The following is a 19,878-nucleotide window of genomic DNA, read 5'->3' on the forward strand; positions in this document are numbered from 1 at the left end:
GAAACTCACTCGAATTACATGAAACACACAACTCACTGCACTTCTGGCTTCTTAAAACGTAAAACATTATTAAAATAATTCACTGACCTAAACAAGCAGAGCCAAACTGCTCAGGGTTTTTTTTTTTTTCTCCTGAGTTATAGCTTTGACACAAGTTTTCCATTATTTTAATCCCTCAGAGGAATAAATAATTGCTCTCTCTTGGCCTTTCAAATGTAGCTAGGGAGGAAGAAGACTCCAGAAGCAGGAATCAAAGAGGGAGAGGGAGTGGAAAGGCAAGTAGCTAAAAGCGGCTAGGGCCAGAAACCTGGAGGCTAAGTTCTTGGCAGGAGAACTCTTAGAATCTAGAAGACTCTCCAGGCAAGGATTTCATTCATTAAAAAAAAAAAAAAAAAAAGACGGCCAGAGAAATGTGTCATTTGAGCAAATCTCAAGTTCCAGTTTGAAAGCCATAGTTGGAATACTTAAAAAAACACATAAATGGCTATGACGGGGTAGCATGGGGGAGCCTTACAGGGATGGAACAATAGTTCTAGATCCTGATTGTGGTGGTATTACATAAATCTACATGTGTGATAAAACTGTAGAGAACTGCATACACACATACACATGCACATATACACACACACACATCTATGCACATAAAGTTGGTGAAATAAAGTCTGTGGATCATATCCTTGTCTTGCTACTATCCTCTGGTCATAGAAGATGTCACCATTGGGGGAGGCTTGGGTGAAGGGTATGGGAGACCTCCCTTGCTGTGCAACCTCTTGTGAATCTATAATTACTTCAAAAATAAAAGAATAAAAAAAGGCAAGGGAATCTCTCTCTCTCTCTTTCTCTCTCTCTCTCACACACACACACACACACACACACACACACATACACACACTCACCCTAAATTCCAGGGCTTCTCAAACTTTTCTACCCAAGTACTCCTAATCTAGGAGAGAGGGTAGGGGATAGGCTACTCAGGAGCAGAGCTGAAACAGAGATTGCTTTATCTTAATAAACATGGAAATTTTGCACCCCTTTGTAATTCAAGGTAGTTTTAGAAAAAAATATTCAAAAAAAACCCCACTGATTTTCTGAGAAGGCACACAGCATTTATCTTGTGGTTTTTACCCACCCACTGGCACGCCAACTTTAGCCCAGTTGGAGAAGAACAGACCTAAACCCTCTCACACGTATGGTATGTACCTAACCCTTTTACGGAGCTCTTTGCCCCAGCCAATGTGTACAGTCATTTATGTACATAAACACTCTTATTTCTGACTTCACTATTTTCCTATCCTTCTTTTCCCTTGACCGTGTGTGTGTGCGCGCGCGCGCACGTGCACGTGCACATGCACACACCCCATTGCAAATCATCTGTGGACCAAAGTAGGAAAAAAATGCATTTTAAATGTATAAATATATATCCTAGCCTTGTCTCAGTCACTTTGCCAACAGAGTAAATGAGGAGTGAGCTGAGATGGTACCTGTTTTGGTTGGTGGAAGCCAGAAAGGAACTGGGAATTGAGAGCTGTTTTGTTCTGTCTTGTGTGTTTTTGTTTTTAGTAGGAGAGATCTAACAAACAGCTCAAGTGGTAACAGAGAGGGAAGGAACTGGAAAACAACGTTATCTTTACATTGAAAAATATCTGCTAGGAGACAAGGACAAATGAAAATATTGATTTATTCTCCAAAGAAGGCTACTGGCAATTTTATTCCTGCGTTTCTGTTATTTTCATATGGAATGTATCCTTATTTTTTTTAATGTACTAATGCAATGCTCAGGGGAAAATTACTTCTGGAGTGTATACAACAGACACATTTTTAAGCCACTCTGTCGTTGTTAGAAATTATAGCATCCCTGTTGGCTGGCTCTGACATTTTTACTGAAATTATTAGAGAAAGACAGATTCAATCACACCCCGTACTAATAGCTAAGGAGAAACACCAGGACTGTTTACCACGAGCAAAAACATGAAGTCACTGTGTAAAGCATCAAAGCGAGGGAAATAGGGTCGCACTTACACCACAGAGAAAGGCAGCTGGCGCTGGTCCCCCTTTCCATGAAGAGGAAAAGAGGGGCGCATTCCACAAGTGCCGGTGAGTACAGTATAAGAAATTCAGTCAACGTAAGAATAAAAGCCGGCGGTTTGGAAATCTTCACAATGCATTACCTCATCGGTGCTGATGATAAGCTGGGACCAGCTGTTCCACTCTGGGCATTTGTCTCTGTCTTCGAAGGTGACGTGGTCGGAGTTCCAGCAACAGTGCTCATGGTTAAACCAGAATCCCTCCGTGCATATGCCTTCTTTTAAGTCTGTCATCCAATGAGCAGAAATGTCTATCAAGCCAGCTAAGGAACCTGATTTGAGGCAAGGGAAGGGAAGGCCAAAGTTGTCAAGAGAAAACGAGGGAAATGGCAGCAAAATAATGGATGAGCCATAAACTTCCCGGCTCCGCCTGCAAACTCTTTCTGATGGTCTGTCTGCTTGATTTCCACCTATCACCTCCAAGAGATTTCGCCTGTCATTAAATGCCTATTCAAAATGGGGCACCTAGGTGGCTCAGTTGTTAAGTGTCTGCCTTTGGTTCAGGTCATGATCTTGGGGTCCTGGGATCGAGCCCCGCGTCAGGCTCCCTGCTCAGCGGGAAGCGTGCTTCTCCCTCTCCCACTCCCCCTGCTTGTGTTCCGTCTCACTCTCTCTCTGTCAAATAAATAAATATTTTTTTAAAAAATAAATGCCTATTCAAGAGGGGGTTAAAAAAAACACAAAACACTGTCTGCATTGAACACTGTGTCCGTAGAATTTCTACATAGGGGAGCTTGGGGGAGGGCAAAGTGGTTGGGTGGGCACAAGGGGTGAGTAGATTTGCCTTTTAGCTGATTTACATGGCCAAGACTCTGCTTTGCCTCACAGTTGCCGGATACTGATCTCCGAAGACGATCAAATTTCTTAAAGAGCATTTTATTCTCACTATTTACAGAAGACTGAGAAAATGTGAATTGCCTGCCTTGAAGACTCTTATATGATCTTTGTCTGAGATGGCCGGGGGAAGGGAGCTGACGAAGACTACTGAGAGGAGAGCTCAGCCTTGTTAGCGATCCTGCTCCATGGACGAGGGAGCCTGAGCCATGGCAGGAAGGCATTCGAGGCTGAGGGAAATGAACCTGAAAAAGCACATGGAAAGTTACATGAAGCTACAGACATGTCGAAGCCTCCTGAGCCTCGCACGTGAACATCTCGAAGTTTTCATAGTGATAAAGGAGCAAACAATATTATCTGCAGAACAGCCACCAAAGGCAATTCTGAGAAGCTGAAGAGTGAATGGGGACTTATGTGCTATGGTTAACAGACTGGTAGGGTTAAGATCGTTATAGTACTTTCGATTCTGGCCTTCTCATCATTTCTGTCGTCCAGACAAAGAAACTCTGGCCTAAAGAAATGAAATGGTCTAGAATCACGCTTTAGGGAAATAGCAAAGACACCATAAAATTCACAGCCCCTGAATTCCCAGACTGTTCCTGCGTTCAGACACACTGCTTCTATTGTTGCTCTGCGGTGCTTAAAAACAAAATGCCCTGTGTGTTCGAGGGAAAGAAAAATATTCACTGGCCACCGAGTGACAAGAAATACATTAAAAAGTTGAGGATATTACGCCTACATTCCAACAGGTTGGAGGCCATGTCATGTGTATGTTTGGGTAGGTGCTAAAAGTGTTAACAGAGGTTATTTACATACTTGAATAACCTAGTCAAATCTAACACCTTGTTTGACACCTCCTCTCGGCCACGCCCACCTTCTCCAGCCTTCTAACTCTTCATCCTAACTCTTAATTCAGAAAATTGACATGTGTTACAGAGTTTGGCTTGTTCTCTGGTTGTTTTCATGTGAGCCTGTCTTATTCTACCTAATGCCGGTACCCTCAATCCTATCCTCCCTTCTCCTGCTGTTTTGCCTTCTTTTCCCGATGGGCCCCTTCTTCCCCGGTGACAAATTTTATCAGGTTTCCCTTACCCTACAGAACAAAATGCTTTCCCTTGTCCTCGTTACCGTTCCAAGCTTCTGTCCCTTCTCTCCTTCCAATGGCCACCAAATAGCTCCGGAACTTCTACGCTGGTCGCTTCCCCTTGAAATCTGACTCCTGATATTTTTTTATGAGATAGTTTTCCAAGGTCACTGGTATCCTACTAACTGCTAAACTATAACCTTTTCCTTCCCTTCAGCCTCTCTGCAATACTTAGCATTACAGACGACTTGGTCTACCATTAGCCAACTCTAGACTGGCCAGACCACGTTCTCTCCCCCGCATGAGCCTGTAGGGGTAGTACTAAGCCCCAAGACCACGGGTTGGCAAACTATGGCCCAGGGGTCAAATCTGCCTCTATGCTTGCAAGTAAAGTTTTTTTTGGGGGGGGGGCCACAAATCCTAAAATATTCACTGTCTGACCCTTTACCAAAAAACACTGCTGACCCCTTCCCTAGATAATCTTTGAAAACCCAGCTATGGCTGAGCCTTTCTTCATTTGCAGCAACCGTCTTATGCTCTGTGGCTTATAACGCTTCTCCAGGTAACAGCAGCAGTGGTGTTGTTAACAACTGTGGGCACCGTGCTGAGCACCATCCGTGCTAGATCTCATCTACCCACTATTCTGTCCTCACAGCAAACGTGGACTATGCGTACTCTTATGAGCCCCATTTTATAGATCAGTAAACTAGAGCTGCCAAGGGTTAAGAAATTTGCCAAAAGTCACAAAACTATCATGTGCCAGGGCTGGAATTCAAGTCCCAGTAGCTGCAAAGTAGAGCCCGTGCTAACAGCCATTTTATCCCGTCTACCTCCAGGTTTCCCACCTAACTTCTCTTTCAGCTCAATATTCCAGATCCTCCTAGGCCCATCGTTTAATGCCGTTAAGGATACAACGCTTAGTATCTCTGCCAGGGTATTTTTGGCTTTCTGCTTCCCCGGTGGGAGGGGAAGCCTGCCTGGAAGCTTGCTTTAAAGCTGTATGGGCATAGCAAGGGCACTATTCCTACTTAGACTGTGCATTATTTGGAGCGGCTTGGGAGGTTGACGAGACGAAAGGAAAAGGTAGTGCCATCCCACTCGTCCACCAGCATGAAAGAGTGCGATTGTAAGTTTCTTGAGGGCATGGGCCACATCTTCTATGCTGTTCTTCACCACCAAATGAGAGAGCAGATGTTTAAGAAATACCTACAAAAAGCTCCCAGGAAGTTCTCTTTCTTCTCTATCTCCTCTTATACACCCCACATAGTATGTGTTTAAAAAAAAAACAAAAAACATTGTCCCAGAGTGCCTGGGTGCCTCAGTTGGTTAAGCATCTGCCTTCAGCTTGGGTCGTGATCCCTGGGTCCTGGGTTCTGGGATCAAGTCCCAGTCGGGCTCCCTACTCAGAGGGGAGCCTGCTTCTGCCCTCTGCCCCTCCCCTGCTCGTGCTCTCTCTCTTTCTCTCTCAAATAAATAAAATCTTTAACAAAAAAAAACCTGGATTGTCTCTATTAGAAGGACTCCTCCTCAAGACAATCACTGGAAGGCAGTGCTAATAGGGCCTTAAAATGGATACAATATTTTATAGCATACAAATGCATTTAGATACATTTCCCCTTTTAACTGCATTTATTTAAGGAAGGGGATGCAGTATCCCTTTACAGATGGGAGCATTGAGCTTCCTCAAGGTCCACCAGCAATATATTGCATGTAGGAAAACCGTAAAGCACAGCACTCAACTCAGTTCATGACTTGGGGGAAGAGCACACCACAGTTTTAGGAGATTTGTTTAGAAAACAAACACAGTTTACCATACCTGATAAGAGCCCAATAAGTAGCATTAACAACCAGCCAGAAAACGCATCGCTCACACTGTGAATTAAGGCCCATGTCGACTCTTTGCTTTTATTGGTAATCTAGGGAGAAATGAGAAAAAACTGGTACACTCTATACACACGCTTGCTTTTTCACCTTAAAATGCACATTAAAGAAATACAAAGATAAATCTGTTCATTAGGCAGAGAGACCAATCTGGAGTTACTTCTCAAATAATCTCGGGGTGAACTGACCTCATCGGGAACTTGGGAGGTTTACTGAAGCTTGTCTTACTGAACCCCACCTTTCTCTGCAGTATCGCAATGGCTCCAAGTACCTTAGTCAGGGATTCCCCATTCAGCTGCTAATTCTCTATCACCTCAATTTGGTTTGCTTTTTGCAGTGGTCTCTGTCTGCCCCAGACATCCGATATTCTAAGGATGGTCTCTTGACTCAGGCAAATAGGCTGACTGTTTTTCCAATCGACAAACACGGGCTTATTTGAGTGGTGAAAGTACAGTGTGAGGTTTCCTATCCGGGCTGTGCTTCAAGTGAGGCAAGTTCCAACACTTGCTCCCCGCACCGATCACAGATACTAAATGGTATCAGGGATGCATCTATTTTCAAAAACCTGCTGGGAAGGGTGCCTGTGTGGCTCAGTCAGTTAAGCTGATGCCTTCGGCTCAGGTCATGATCCCAGGGTCCTGGAATCGAGCCCCGCATCGGGCTCCCTGCTCAGAGGGAAGTCTGCTTCTCCCTCTCCCTCTGCCCCTCACCCTGCTCATGCTCTCTCTCTCTCTCAAATAAATAAAATCTTTTAAAAAAAAAAAAAAGACCCTGCTGGGAATATCTGAGGCTAATCGAGAGGTGCAGAAAGGTCTTCTGCCCTTGCCTCAATTTAACCCTTCAGTGCCCACATTTCAAAACCAAGCATTCTGACAGCTTTGTCATTGTCCCCCTTCTCTGCACCTCTATTTCTTATCTTTGAAACTGTGACTTCGTTACCCCATCTTCATCTACAGCACTATCACAAATAATGATAAATTATTATAAACATTTTAAAAGCATTTTAAAAATTCATCTTGACCTATGACTTTAAGTTTCCAGTTTTAGTGCTGAAAGTAGATGAGGTGATGTTTTTTTCTGTGACAGTGTTTCCAGTCAGATGATGAACAGTTTAATGCAAAAAAAAGTCCCTTTTGATCACTTGATAAACACATTTTAATTGATTTTGAATTATTGTTAATTGGCATAATGTGTCTCAGATGTGACCATTTTCAGATAGTGGGAAAGATGCCCTTGTCGTATCCCAGGTGACTTTCACAATGTAAATAACATGCTGAATATGCACGTGATGACAAATTGAACTTTGAATTACAGATGGCAGAAATTCTAAAGCCTGCCTGATGAATTGATACGATAGAGTATGTGTGCATGTTTCCAAACAGTGGCAACCTTATGAAAAAAACATGGAGTGTTTTTGTGGAGATCCCCCTTTTCAGTTAGGATAGAAAATTCAGTGAGATGGTCACAAATCCAAGGATTACACAGGAATTTCTCAAAGCTTCTCCCAGGGACAACCTGACTGTGAGGCTCCGGTGATCATGAGAAAACCAGTCAGGAGATGGAAATGGCTTAAGAATACGAAGCGATCTGCCCCTGACTGCTCAGGAGACTTGCCTGGCTCTGAGAGAAGGAAATCATGAACACAGGAGAGAGTGGGACCAACTTAAAAAAAAAATCACATTTTAAATTTGGACTCAAAGCAGAAATAGTAAGGAAAAAAAGAACCACACCTAAGGTTGGTTGAAAGAATGTCTCACCAGAGGATCACCCACTGAATTCGGATCACTGGGGCTAGGGCCCTCCCTTTCTAGTAAGCTCTCCGTGAGGCCCTGATGCGAGCTAGAAATTGTGATTCCCTGATTTAAATGACACACAGCAACAAGTTAAAGACAGACTGCTTTAAGAGGTTTTCACGGGACTCTGGAAAGAGAAAAGTGGGGAAATTCTCTCACCAAATTCAAAGGAATCTGTGTCATAGCCATGAGCGCCATCTTAGTACCTATCACATTTAATTAATGTCCTTAATTTTGGATTTGATTGGTCTTGTGGGTTTGAGTCGAATGTGTACATTTTGTCTTATGGTTGTTCAAGAGCCATAATCACAAGGACTTTATCCCGTAGGCTTCAGTAAACACCAGGGCTCTGGGGTTTTTTGGGTTTTTTTCTTCTTTTATTCTTTTGAAAGCAGCACCCTTTCTTTTCTTAGTTCTAAAACTCCTGTTTCAGGGAAAACCATAAAAGGGAAACGAGATCGGGCGCCTGGGTGGCTCAGATGGTTAAGCGTCTGCCTTCGGCTCAGGTCATGATCCCAGAGTCCTGGGATCGAGTCCCGCATCGGGCTCCCTGCTCCTTGGGAGCCTGCTTCTCCTCTGCCTCTCTCTCTCTCTCTCTTTCTCTCTCTGTGTCTCTCATGAATAAATAAATAAAATCTTAAAAAAAAAACAAAAAAAAAGAATCATTTCTTGAAAAAAAAAAAAGGGAAACGAGATCGAGGAAGACGATCTCTGAAATGCACTTCAGTCCCCTCCACCAAGTTGGTTTTCACCTCTTTGCTAGGCACTTATCCTCACGTCAGGGCTGCAAGGATTCTTTCCAACTACTTTACTACAGGAAGATAAATCACCGTTAAATAGAAATTCTTAAAAGCACATACAAGATGCCCTAAAAATAAAAATAAGTTAAAAAATAAAACCCTACATTGCCAGTAGACACCAGATTCAGCCAGATCCAGGGCTGAAGGAAAGCACACATGGAAAGAATACGTATCTTCAACTTCTTCCCCTGGTGCTTCCTGACACTTAGCTCACGTACCATCTTTGTTCTTACCTCTCGGTGCCTATCCCGGTCCCGTGACTTCTCCCTCACCCAGTCAATTGTGTTGAAATCATCATAGGTCCCCACACCAGGGATTGGCTCCTCCAAGAAGTCCATCATCCTATTTGAAGAACCTATTCCTCCACCATTGTATGACCTGTCCTCTGTATTGAACAGGAAGCAGACATTAGTGCCTCAGACACTCTAAACACTTTGATACCTCCCTGCTAAGTACCAAAAGGTGAGTCCTTAAACCATCGGATGATTACAGTTAGGGTGTGCTGATAAAGCAATATAATCATTGGTGGGAACATCCATCGTATTTAGAGGTTTCTGTGGTCTAGGCACAAAACGGTGAGTGCCTTCAGGCCGTATTAATGGAAAGGGACAGATGAGCAGGACAGTACAAAAGGGAGAATTGACAGGAGTTGAAGTGTAGTGGGAAAGGATTTATGAAACAAAATACAGGAGCGCGCGGAGCAGCTTAGGTTTTTCAGTTTCTTTTATGGAAGGGAGACAAAAGGGCCAAAGGTCTTTGCAGACATATCACATCAGAAACCATTTTGCATGTGTAAGGCAGTAATTCAATTCTGGGAGGTGGCTTTTGCCTGAGTGGGAATGCCAAAGAAAGCAAGTCAGCCTCTTCAAGAGTTAAGCTGGCTGGAATGTACACATTTCCCTTCAATAGGTGGAAGACTTTGATCCCTGATGTAATGGGCTTGTAGAATGTCAGAACAGCCCAAGACTTACAAGTAGAGATTCAAAGACCAGTGCACAGTCTGGCGATGGGCCGTCCCTCTCTGATCCTTCAGTGGAAGCAACATATCCACTTGCCCAACTGCAGTCCTTTATCTGCTTTGCTTTCAGCGCTTCTATTACAATCACTTATGCAAATGTTTTGTGTTCCTTTCTAGACCGGAAGCTCTTTGAGGGCAGCCCTCTATCTGAGTCATCACTGCCTTCTCGCGTCTAACACATAGCCAAGATTCAATAAATATCAGCGGAATCAACGTTTATTTGCCGAATGGTGGGGATGAGAAAGAAGTATTCAAACTCAGGAGCTGTACACACACAAGGTTACTTAGTATTGCTTGACAAACTTGTTCCAAATATTTCCACCGTCCTCTGGTGAAACAGTATTTCTCTATTAAACACAAAATGTAAAACAGTATTCAGGAATTTATGCAAACGCGAGCTGAGGAAAAAATGCAGAGTAATGCGATCATTGAACTCAACCAGCCAAAGCTCACATTCGCAGCATCAACCTTGGCAGGGACAAAGCTTCATCCAGACTGTTTGGTGATGAATCCCTCCGCAGAGGAGGCCAAAGTGGGCCTGAGCTGAAACCCAGCTCCCTCCCACCCAGCCTCATCCCCATCTTCACTCTAAACTCCGTAGGGACGACTTCAGCACTGTAGTGGGGTAAGTGGAAATTAACCCCCAAGCTGTACCTGATTTACAAACTGTCTTCCAAATACTTCACCTGGTATACCTTTCACCAGCAGCACACACATTTAAAAGGAAAAGCCCTGCAGAATCCAAATCATATTGAGGGTGGGAGTGGGGGTGGGGCTGGAGTGGAGGAGGGGAGCAAGTTAATCTTAAAACCCCCTAAACCAAAGTCCTTTCCATATCTTGAACCTACCTGGCTGTAAAATGGTTGGCTGCTGAATCACCAGCCCAGCGTTTCCTATCATGTCAGTGGCATACTGATAAACATTAATGCCGGTGTGTTTGAGAGCTTGGAGGGAAAGAGCCAGCTAGGAAAGGGGGACAGAAAGAAAATAAAGTATGGGGGGGGGCAGCAAAAAAAAAAAAAAGCTGTTTCTATTCTCGAGACAAATGCTGACATGAACATAGGACACCAAACAACCAGAAATTGGCTTTTGAAAGCAGGTTAATGCTCCAAATGAATTTGCTCTGATTCAAGGGCTCTCCTTTCAGGAGAAATTTAGAGAGGATTTGGTGAAACTGATTTTTAAAAGCACCCAATAGCTATCTAAGGTTACACGATGTATCAAAGGAGCACCCCCCCCCCCGCCGCCGCTCTAAGGCTCTAAGGCTCTAAGGACGTAAAAAATGAAGCTCTGCAACAGCTTCCTAACAGGAAAGGAAAGAATCCTATTACATCACTAGGTAACATGAGCACTGCATCATCCTTCTTTGTAGATAGTCTCCTATTAGCAACGCAAATTGTCAGGCAGCTCTGCAAAGAGCCAGCAGTGATCAGAAGCCGAGAAACAGACTGCTTGTGATTCTCCAGATCCCCTTCTCCCTGGGGTCACACTTCGGTCCTGGGCTGGGCTCAAGTCGGCTTACCTTCAATCACAGCTTTCTTTTTTTCTGCCTCAAGGAAGAAATAACCTGGGCAGCCCACATTTGGCCATTTAGGTTGCGGCGCTTTTCTAGAAGGAGCCCCGGGAGGCACTGCTTTAGAAGGGCACTTGCGGCGTTCTCTGCCTTTTGCAGGAACAAATGCCACCTAAGGCACCACCAGTGTTCCCCAGGCGGTCAGAATGTGATGTCACTGGTGGAGTCACGTGACCAGACCCTTGGACCAGCCTTGGAGAAAGGAAGATTTTTTTTTAACCGAGCACAGGCGCCTTAAAGATGTAGTCTCATCTAAACCAAGGCCGTCCCACGGGGGCCGCCAGGTCAGTTCACAAAACCGGGGTGCAGGCAGGTTTCAGTCTTTAGACCTTATTTAGCAGCAAATCCAGGGAGGCAAAGTAGGGCTATCTGAGAGCACTCAGGCAAGTTACGGGGATCCTAAGTTAAAAAGGGAGAGGGGCAAATACAGAAAAGCCTTTTTAAAACGCCCTGGAGAGCAAAAACACGGAGGAAATCTCAGACATGTGACGCTGGATGAGAGATGCCAAACACAGGGGCACATAGCGTGACTCTCTCCACAGAAGTTTGAAACCAGGTCAACCTACATTATGCCATTTTAGGGCGCAAATGTAAGTTGCCACATTACAAAGAGAGGCAAGGGAATGACAAAAGTACAGACAGTAGCTACCCAGAGGAGGGGAAGGGGGTTGCCTTCTGGACGGAGCACATGGTGAGGGTGGGGCTTCCAAAGGCCGGTAATTTTTCTTGATCTGACCCGTAGTTACCTGAGTGTCCACATGATAATCATTCTTTAAACTGTATGCATATGTTCTATGTCTTTCTGTGTATACGTCATAATTAGAGAAAATTATGGAAACGGAACTGCATGTGAACTTACTATACAAGCTCAGCTCTTTAATAGCACCTAGTAACTTAAAAGCTCAGATTACAGTCAAGAACATGAGTTGTTTCATAGTATTTAGTTCTCTACCCAGAAAGCAACATCAAATCTGATCTCACTAATCCAAACTGGGTAAAACTAGCTATTTCAGCTGTGAAAATAAATGCACTACTACATTTGCATTATTTAAAAGGCTCTCCCTTCCCAGGCCCTATTCCTAAGGCTATTCTCCAGCAGGTCTTAATTAACTGTGCAATAAGGCCAGTCGAGTAAAGGAGAATGAAATAGCCATCTCACAACTTCCTCAGTGAATCCGCAGGACAGCTGCTGTTAAACATTAATCCAGTCAGTGTGCTCCAATAATCAGACCTAAATGTAGGGGTCTGAAATGTTGTGATCACTCTCATCACTTCTTAGGGCCCAACGCATCCTGAAATGTTAATACAGCAAAACCTCATGAAATGTGAGGGACTTCGTGAAACCTGTGTGCTTTGGGTCCAGTCCATCATTATCGTAACATCTCAGTCTCTTGATGAACTCAGCTAGCATTAATGAGAAGAATTAAAATGAAGTGGCAACTGATAGTATTTGTGAATGAACTGCAAAGCTTGAAAATCAAAAGCGATTTGTGGCCCAAGTATGATTGCGTTACACAACTGTACTTTTAGAAAAGTGTGTCTATCTTACTCAAAGAGTGTAACATGCCCAAACTCATAAGCCTCCTTCAAAGTCATTCTTTATTAAACAGGATCCTACCACTAGTTTCTGAAGGTAACTGCGGAATTCACTTACATTATCTGGTAAGATGTATGTTATCTCACTAGATGATTTTACGCTTCAAGATAGTATATGTTTTGGTATTTATAAAAATGTATAGTTCTTCAATGTACAGTGACTGAATTGTAGGACTGGTACCGTGTTCTAATAACTTTTGATGTAAGCTCATGTGTTTTTCAAATGTTACATCTAGGGGAGGGACTTTATCATTCCATGTAAATTTACTTCCTTTGAAAACTAGGTCTGGTAGCTACAATGCAGTCCTTGTACTAAAATGAGATTTAATTTAATTACAATTCCCCTTTGTGCCAAATTTGTAATCTCTAGCATATGTTCATGATACAGACTGCCAGGCGTAGGTCCATTGATATTATTGTGAAAATAAGACACAGAATGCTTACTGATTTGTAATGCAGCCTATGATAAAAAACAAAAAATATAGTCAACATTTGGGGACAAACAGAGTTATGTTTCTGGAACACAGATGTGATCAGATCACCTTCTGATTTCTAAAATGTCAGTGGCTCCAATAACAATGTTTTTTTTTTTTAATTTTAATTCCAGTGTAGTTAACATACAGTGTTATATTTGTTTTTAAAACTTTCAGCATAGGGAGCCCACTTAATGGGCATTTGGCACAAGTGTAGAACCAGAGTTTTTAAATATCCTCGTAATTTTTAGAATAGGACAAATAAAATACTTAAAAGTACATAATAATAATGACAATGATGTTACAACTATTTTCGGTTTCATCAATGAGAGGGATTAAATTGTTTCCACTCTTTCACAGACATACCTATATCTGACTGGATGACAAACAGCTTAAACTGTGGGTCATATGCCACATCGAACTGGTTTCGTTTCTTAGCATTTTTTTTAACTTACTAGAAAGAAATGGTAAATTTATAAAACTTAGTTGTCAAGAATAGAAGCAGAGATTATCCCGTTGGGGACCAACTACTGAGGTACAAAAAAAGTCACAAAATGCAAAAGGGCTTTTCAAAAAACAGTGTATTAAGAGTTAAGCTTCTGGTGTGTAAATTCTCTGCCAAGGAAGGAAGAGTAAAATTAAATGGGACCCTAAATGTCATATTAAGGTACTTAAGTAAGTCTAGATTTTTGCCTCCGTACCAAAAAAGGTAAAACTTAGCTCAAGTAAGTTTTTAAGGCATAGTGTGCTCTAAGTTACACATAAAACAATTTAATACTTTAATAGGAAAATGATTCAAGTTAAAGTACAATTAGATCTCAATTTGAATAATTTTTTAAAGCCCCTAAAGGGTAATTTGCACTGCTTGAGTCTGGGAAAAAATGTCCAGAAAAAAGTCAATACTTAAACAGCTTTCCCGGTAGGTTACACTTAGGTCTAAAAACTTAACAATGGGTCTTTAGAAACACACCGCTTGAATGAGGCGGCATATAAATGAATGCATTTAGCTCGTTCCCCTTTATGGAAACTACTTTCTAATTTTTTTTTTCCTACAAATCACATGATGCTTGAAACTAGACAACCCTGTAAAATACAAAAAAAGAAATACCAATTTGAGAGTCATGTTTACTTCAATCCCTAACCAATAAGCCACTAGAAATTTACCTGGGGAGCTGAACAGTAACTGATTAAGTGAACTAGTTAAACACTAACAAAAACACAAGGGGAAAGAGGATAGAAGGAAACCTGGTGCACAGACCCTGAAATACTGCTTTAGTAATATGGCAGATGCAGGAGGGCTCACTTATTGGCAGCTGCCCTAAGGAAGAAAGAAACATTTAGAGAAATGGGGCAGGGCTCTTGGTATGTATCACAGAAGCCGAAAAAAAGTCCCATTTTTTAAAAATATATTTCAGTTTTTACAAGGATATATTGTATGTTTGCAATGCTGAAATGACACCTACAAAAAATTCAACACTCTACCTAGCATACGTCAGCAGATATTCATCTTGTGGTTATTTAAATTTTACCTTCATTCAACGGCATGTACTAAGAGCCTATCGTATGCCATTTCTCACTTCCGTTTCTGCAGCCCCTTCCCTTCTTTTATTGGCTCATCCATTTTAGATCTCCCAGAAAGTTATGAACCCTTCCACACTCCATTCATCCCTAGGTTTGAGACTGCATTACAGTTGAAGCCCCAATATTAGTCAATACTTTTAAGACCTATCAACTTGAGCCTCCATTTCACTTCTAGCTTGCTTTCCCACTTACCCAGACCCAGGGGCTGAAAAGCAACTGTTGGTGGAGTAGCTCTCCCATCTAAGCCCTGGAGAATACCACAAGACCATGTCATGCTTTAATACACTATCTTAGTTTGGCCCCTGGGACACATATTCAAGGAGATTTTCCATTGATACCCATCTGTACAGCCATACTGGTTGTTAAATACTGAAATACCTCCAGAGCTGTGGATAAATAACTACTTTTTCCTGAAGCCTCTTCTCCCCACCAACCATCCCCTGGAAGGCTCCTGAATGTTCCCCATGATTCAGCAGCTGGAACATGAGGAGGCCCCAGGACACTGCCGAGTGCTACGTCCGGCATCCAGTCTGACTGGTCAGTGCCTGTGTTGGTTTGCATACATTTCATTTCAGGACTGACTGCTTTGGTTTCCGTTCACAGCAGGTTAAAACTTGAAGTTGTCTAAGAGGCAGGAAGGACAACAAAGAGGAAGCTCTCTATCCCAACTCTGCTGAAAGCTAGACAAAATAAGAGGTGGTGAGGGGCGCCTGGGTGGCTCAGTCGGTTAAGCATCTGCCTTCGGCTCAGGTCACGATCCCAGGGTCCTAGGCTCAAGTCCCGCATTGGGCTCCTTGCTCAGCAGGGAGCCTGCTTCTCCCTCTGCCTGCAGCTCCCCCTGCTTGTGCTCTCTCTCTCTCTCTGACAAATATATAAAATCTTTAAAAATATATATTAGAAAATAAGAGGTGGTAAGAGATGCGGGTAATGGGACTGCAAAAACGGCAACAAATCTACTAAGTGAAGTTTGAGGATTCTGAGCAATACACAGGAAGATGAGGCATGGCAGAAAGCGATAGGGAAAAGACTTTGGAAACAAGAAGGAATCTAGATTCTAAGACCACCCTTGGACTCCCCATTTCCCAATGGATACAGCTCTGTCCCCACTGGGTTGTAGACATGAGTGTGGGAGTGTAACTTCTACGCCTCCTACCCCCAGCATCTGCTCTAATCTGGAAGTTCCCAACCCAATCCACTTTCATTACCACTGGAGCCAGGCTGCGAACTTCCAGAGTTATCAAAGCTGGGAGAAATGGCATGTGGATTTATGGCTTGGTATCGGCAGGCTCCTGCTGGATTAGAATGCCACAAAAATCCATGGAGAACTGGAAGTAGAGGGACTAGATTTGACAAGGTTGCCGAGGGGTTTGTCCACGTAAAGAAAACATCCCTCAGCTCCATTACTTGCTCTTCATTCCTTCCTTCTCAAATTTACACATTTATGGGATTGACAAAAGGCCTGGGGAATGTCATGGGTAGGGAGACGCTGCCCTAAAATGCATATAACATACCCCAGGGTTGGGAAACCTAGCTAGCACAGTCCTGTGTAATAACTTGTAATTACTGTTTCAGAAGCAGCGGTTCTCTGCTTCTTCTGTCCTAGGTCTGTGTTGGTTTCTCTTTATTAATCTCCAGAAGGAAGTTGGGAACAAGAGATCAGCAATTATTCTTTGCAGGAGCAAAAACTTGGAGAGGAAACACCAATTAGGAGATTCTTCTTGGGGGCGCCTAGGTGGCTCAGTCGGTTAAGCGTCTGCCTTCGGCTCAGGTCATGATCCCAGACTCCTGAGATCGAGCCCCGCATCGGGCTCCCTGCTCGGTGGGAAGCATGCTTCTCTCTCTGCCTGCCGCTCCCCCTGCTCTGTGTGCGCTCTCTCCCTCTCGATCTCTCTCTCTCTCTCTGACAAATAAATAAATAAATAACATCTTTAAAAAAAGAGAGAGAGAGAGATTCTTCTTGGGCTCATGGAAACAGCGTGATGTCATGGACAGAAATAATGAATTATAAATATAAAATCTAACAACTGCTCTTAAAGAAACCCATGTACCTGGCCACACCAATGTGTGTATGTTATTCACTGCAGCACTGTTAGTGGTAGCAAAACCTGGAAACAATGAAAGAGTCCAGTAATAGGCGCAGAGCACAAGGGGAGAAGTAGACTGATATGAACTAAAATAGAAAAATCTCAAACACAGTGTGTAAAAAAGCAAGTCACAAAATAATAAGTAGAATATTTTAAAAAGTGTGTGTCTATGTGTTAACTGCAGAGAAAAAGAACTGCAAGAGTCACATTGAATTATTTTTAGGGGTTATCTCTGGAGTGGGAAGTGGGGGGGGTCTTTCACATTTTCTATACATGTGCATTGTTTGAATCTTAAATAGTGAGGTGTATCTATGCGTTACGTGGTGGTTCTGAAAAGAAAAATAATGACCAAAAAAATGATAGCGCAGCTAGAAGAGTAGAGACAGCACATTTCAAAGGGCAGACTTTCATTCTGAGAGGCAGACCACTGGAGTATTTAGCAACAAAGCAGGTGACAGTGTCTGGAGAACACCAGGAGGAAAGCACCAAGAAGAAGATGGCTTACGTAGTTTTTAAATGAAAGGCAATGGGAAGAAAGGCTTTGCCGGCGGCCCTCTTGTCCCGCAGTGAGAAGGTACAGATTCTAACCCTAGCTCCACAAATCACTAGTTTTAGCACCTTGGGCAATTGCCTTAATCTCTGTGGCTTTCAGGTTCTCCGTCTGTAAAATGGGGGAGGTTTAGCAAGCATGATTTTTAAGGTCCCTTCCAACTCTGATATTCTATCATTTTAGCGATGATTTTTTTTTTTTTTTGGTCACTCATACACTGTGCTGCATGACTTGAGAAGACCTTAAGCTTTTGAAGAATTCTAAATGGCATTTTGATTGCATAGTTATCTGAGAACACCCTTCTGGCAGGATCATAAGATGGCACTACTGATCCTTAGGAAAGAAAAGTAAGACTCAGCTCATGAGTGAAGTATATGACAACCTGGGACCCAATGCTCTGGGGTCCCTTCAAGAGGGGATCAAAGTGGACCCACTGGCTGAAAAACACACAGGGAGCTTCCAGATTCAGCTCTGGCAAGTTGTCACTCCCCATCCCTACAACAAGAAAAAGCTGGACAAACTGAAAAGTCCCGAACTTTCCAGGGACCTGCCTGAGAATGAAGGCTGCAGGGGAAACTGCAACGCCCAAATCCACAGAGACGGGTTTATCCAAAAAGACACAAAGAGATCTGCTCACCTGAAGTAGAGACCAACTGAAGCAGCAACTGTTGCAGGGACACTTGAATGGCAACGCTGATGAACTGCAGAAGGCTGAGTGCAGACCCGTGTGAGAGTGAGAAACTTCTAAGGCTTGCCCGCCTGTGGGCTCTACCTCCAGGAACCCTACCAAGTTCTCACAGGGTAGATAAGAGAAAGATCCCCTCCTGGCTCTGAGGAGGGGAGGGGAAGAGTAATCATTGTGAAATTCCCCAGAGCTTTCTCTATACCAAAGGCCTATGCTCCGGGGGAAATACTTTGCCTCAGCCTTCTCCCAACTGGGGGAAGGGCATTCCTCTCACTCCAGCAGAGAGAGAGAGAGAGAGAGAGAGAGAGAGCGAGAGCGAGAGAGAGAGAGAGAGCACCCCCCCCACATACCCACCCCCACCCCTACCAGCCTTCTTGTCTCACCCAAAGGAAAAAAAAAGGCATATCAACAGGGGCCTGCGCTTCCAGGAAATGGACTGGGAAGGCCATGGTCAGAACAGAAGTATGGGGCAGGGAGAACAAAAACTGTACCACTGGACGAAACCGTGTGAAGGTCACAGCCATAAGACACATGCCCAACAGACACTGAGATTTCACAGAAAATTATAAAAAGACCTGCTCCCACATATCTTACCATGACACCATAGGGCTCCCGTGTAATGACAGTGGATTGCAGCTCAAAGAACTGAGCCACAGAATCTCTCTCAATAAGCTGCATTTAACTCAAAATCAAGAGGTGACACAAAAACAAGGTCACTACAAGGGCGCCTGGGTGGCTCAGGTCATGATCCCTGGGGGTCCTGGGATCAAGTCCCATGTTGGGCTCCCTGCTCAGCAGGGAGTCTGCTTCTCCCTCTGCCACTCCCCCTCCACTCATGCTCCGCCCCTTGCTTTCTCTCTCTCAAATAAATAAAATCTTAAAAAAAAAAAACAAGGACACTGCTACAAAATTTTAACACTCTGGCACAGACAGTTACACCAAACATTAAACAGCCCAATGCGTGGCCACTTTACCATAAATTCACAATGGAATTAAACTAGAAACCAATAAAAAAAATAGCTGGGAAATGCCCCAATACCTAGAAATTAAACAACACACTTCCAAGTAACCCACAGGCCAATGAAGTCTCAAGACAAATTACAAACTATTTTGAAGCAAATGAAAATGAAAATAGAGGGCGCCTGGGTGGCTCAGTCGGTTGAGCGACTGCCTTCGGCTCAGGTCATGATCCCGGGGTCCTGGGATCGAGCCCCACATCGGGCTCCCTGCTCGGCGGGAGGCCTGCTTCCCCCTCTCCCACTCCCACTGCCTGTGTTCCTGCTCTGTGTGTGTGTGTGTGTGTCTCTCTCTCTGTGTCAATTAAATAAATAAAATCTTAAAAAAAAAAAGAAAAAAATGAAAATACAAGATATCAAAATCTGTAGGATGCAGCAAAAACAGTGCTTAGAGAGAAATCCATAGCATTAGGTGCATATATTAGAAAAGGATCTAAAACCAAAGAACTAAACCTCACCAAAGAAGATACACAGATGGCAAAGAACAAATGTAAAGATGTTCAACATCATTTTTCATTAGAGAAATGCAAATTAAAACAATAATGAGGGGCGCATGGGTGGCTCAGTCAGTGAAGTGTCTGCCTTCGGCTCAGGTCTTGATCCTGGGGTCCTGAGATGGAACCCCATGTCAGGCTCCCTGCTCAGTGGGGAGTCTGCTTCTCCCTCTCCCTCGGCTGTCTCCCCCCAGTCATGCTCTCTCTCTCTGTCTCTCAAATACATAAATAAAATCTTTTTAAAAAATGAGATACCACTACCTACCTATCAGAATGGCTAAAATCTAAAACACTGACAATACCAATCATTCACACAGATGTGGAGTTAACAG

The 19,878-nt window shown here is 43.4% G+C and overlaps 1 protein-coding gene across 2 annotated transcripts in view; it reads right to left on the reverse strand.

The window, feature by feature from the left end:
- Window positions 1-19,878, reverse strand: part of CLCN5 (Cl-/H+ antiporter 5) — a 157,189-nt gene that overhangs the window by 16,500 nt on the left and 120,811 nt on the right. For both annotated transcript variants that reach the window (XM_028092965.2, XM_028092964.2), the window contains exons 5-7: window positions 8,710-8,861; window positions 5,819-5,918; window positions 2,169-2,356 (exon numbers count right to left, since the gene is read on the reverse strand). In XM_028092965.2, the coding sequence (XP_027948766.1) occupies window positions 2,169-2,356; window positions 5,819-5,918; window positions 8,710-8,861 (440 nt within the window). The remainder of the gene's footprint in view (window positions 1-2,168; window positions 2,357-5,818; window positions 5,919-8,709; window positions 8,862-19,878) is intronic.

Source organism: Eumetopias jubatus, unplaced genomic scaffold (assembly GCF_037043125.1).
Source record: "Eumetopias jubatus isolate StellerSeaLion01/CBP00866 unplaced genomic scaffold, mEumJub1_p1.0 scaffold_11, whole genome shotgun sequence".
NCBI lineage: Eukaryota > Metazoa > Chordata > Mammalia > Carnivora > Otariidae > Eumetopias > Eumetopias jubatus.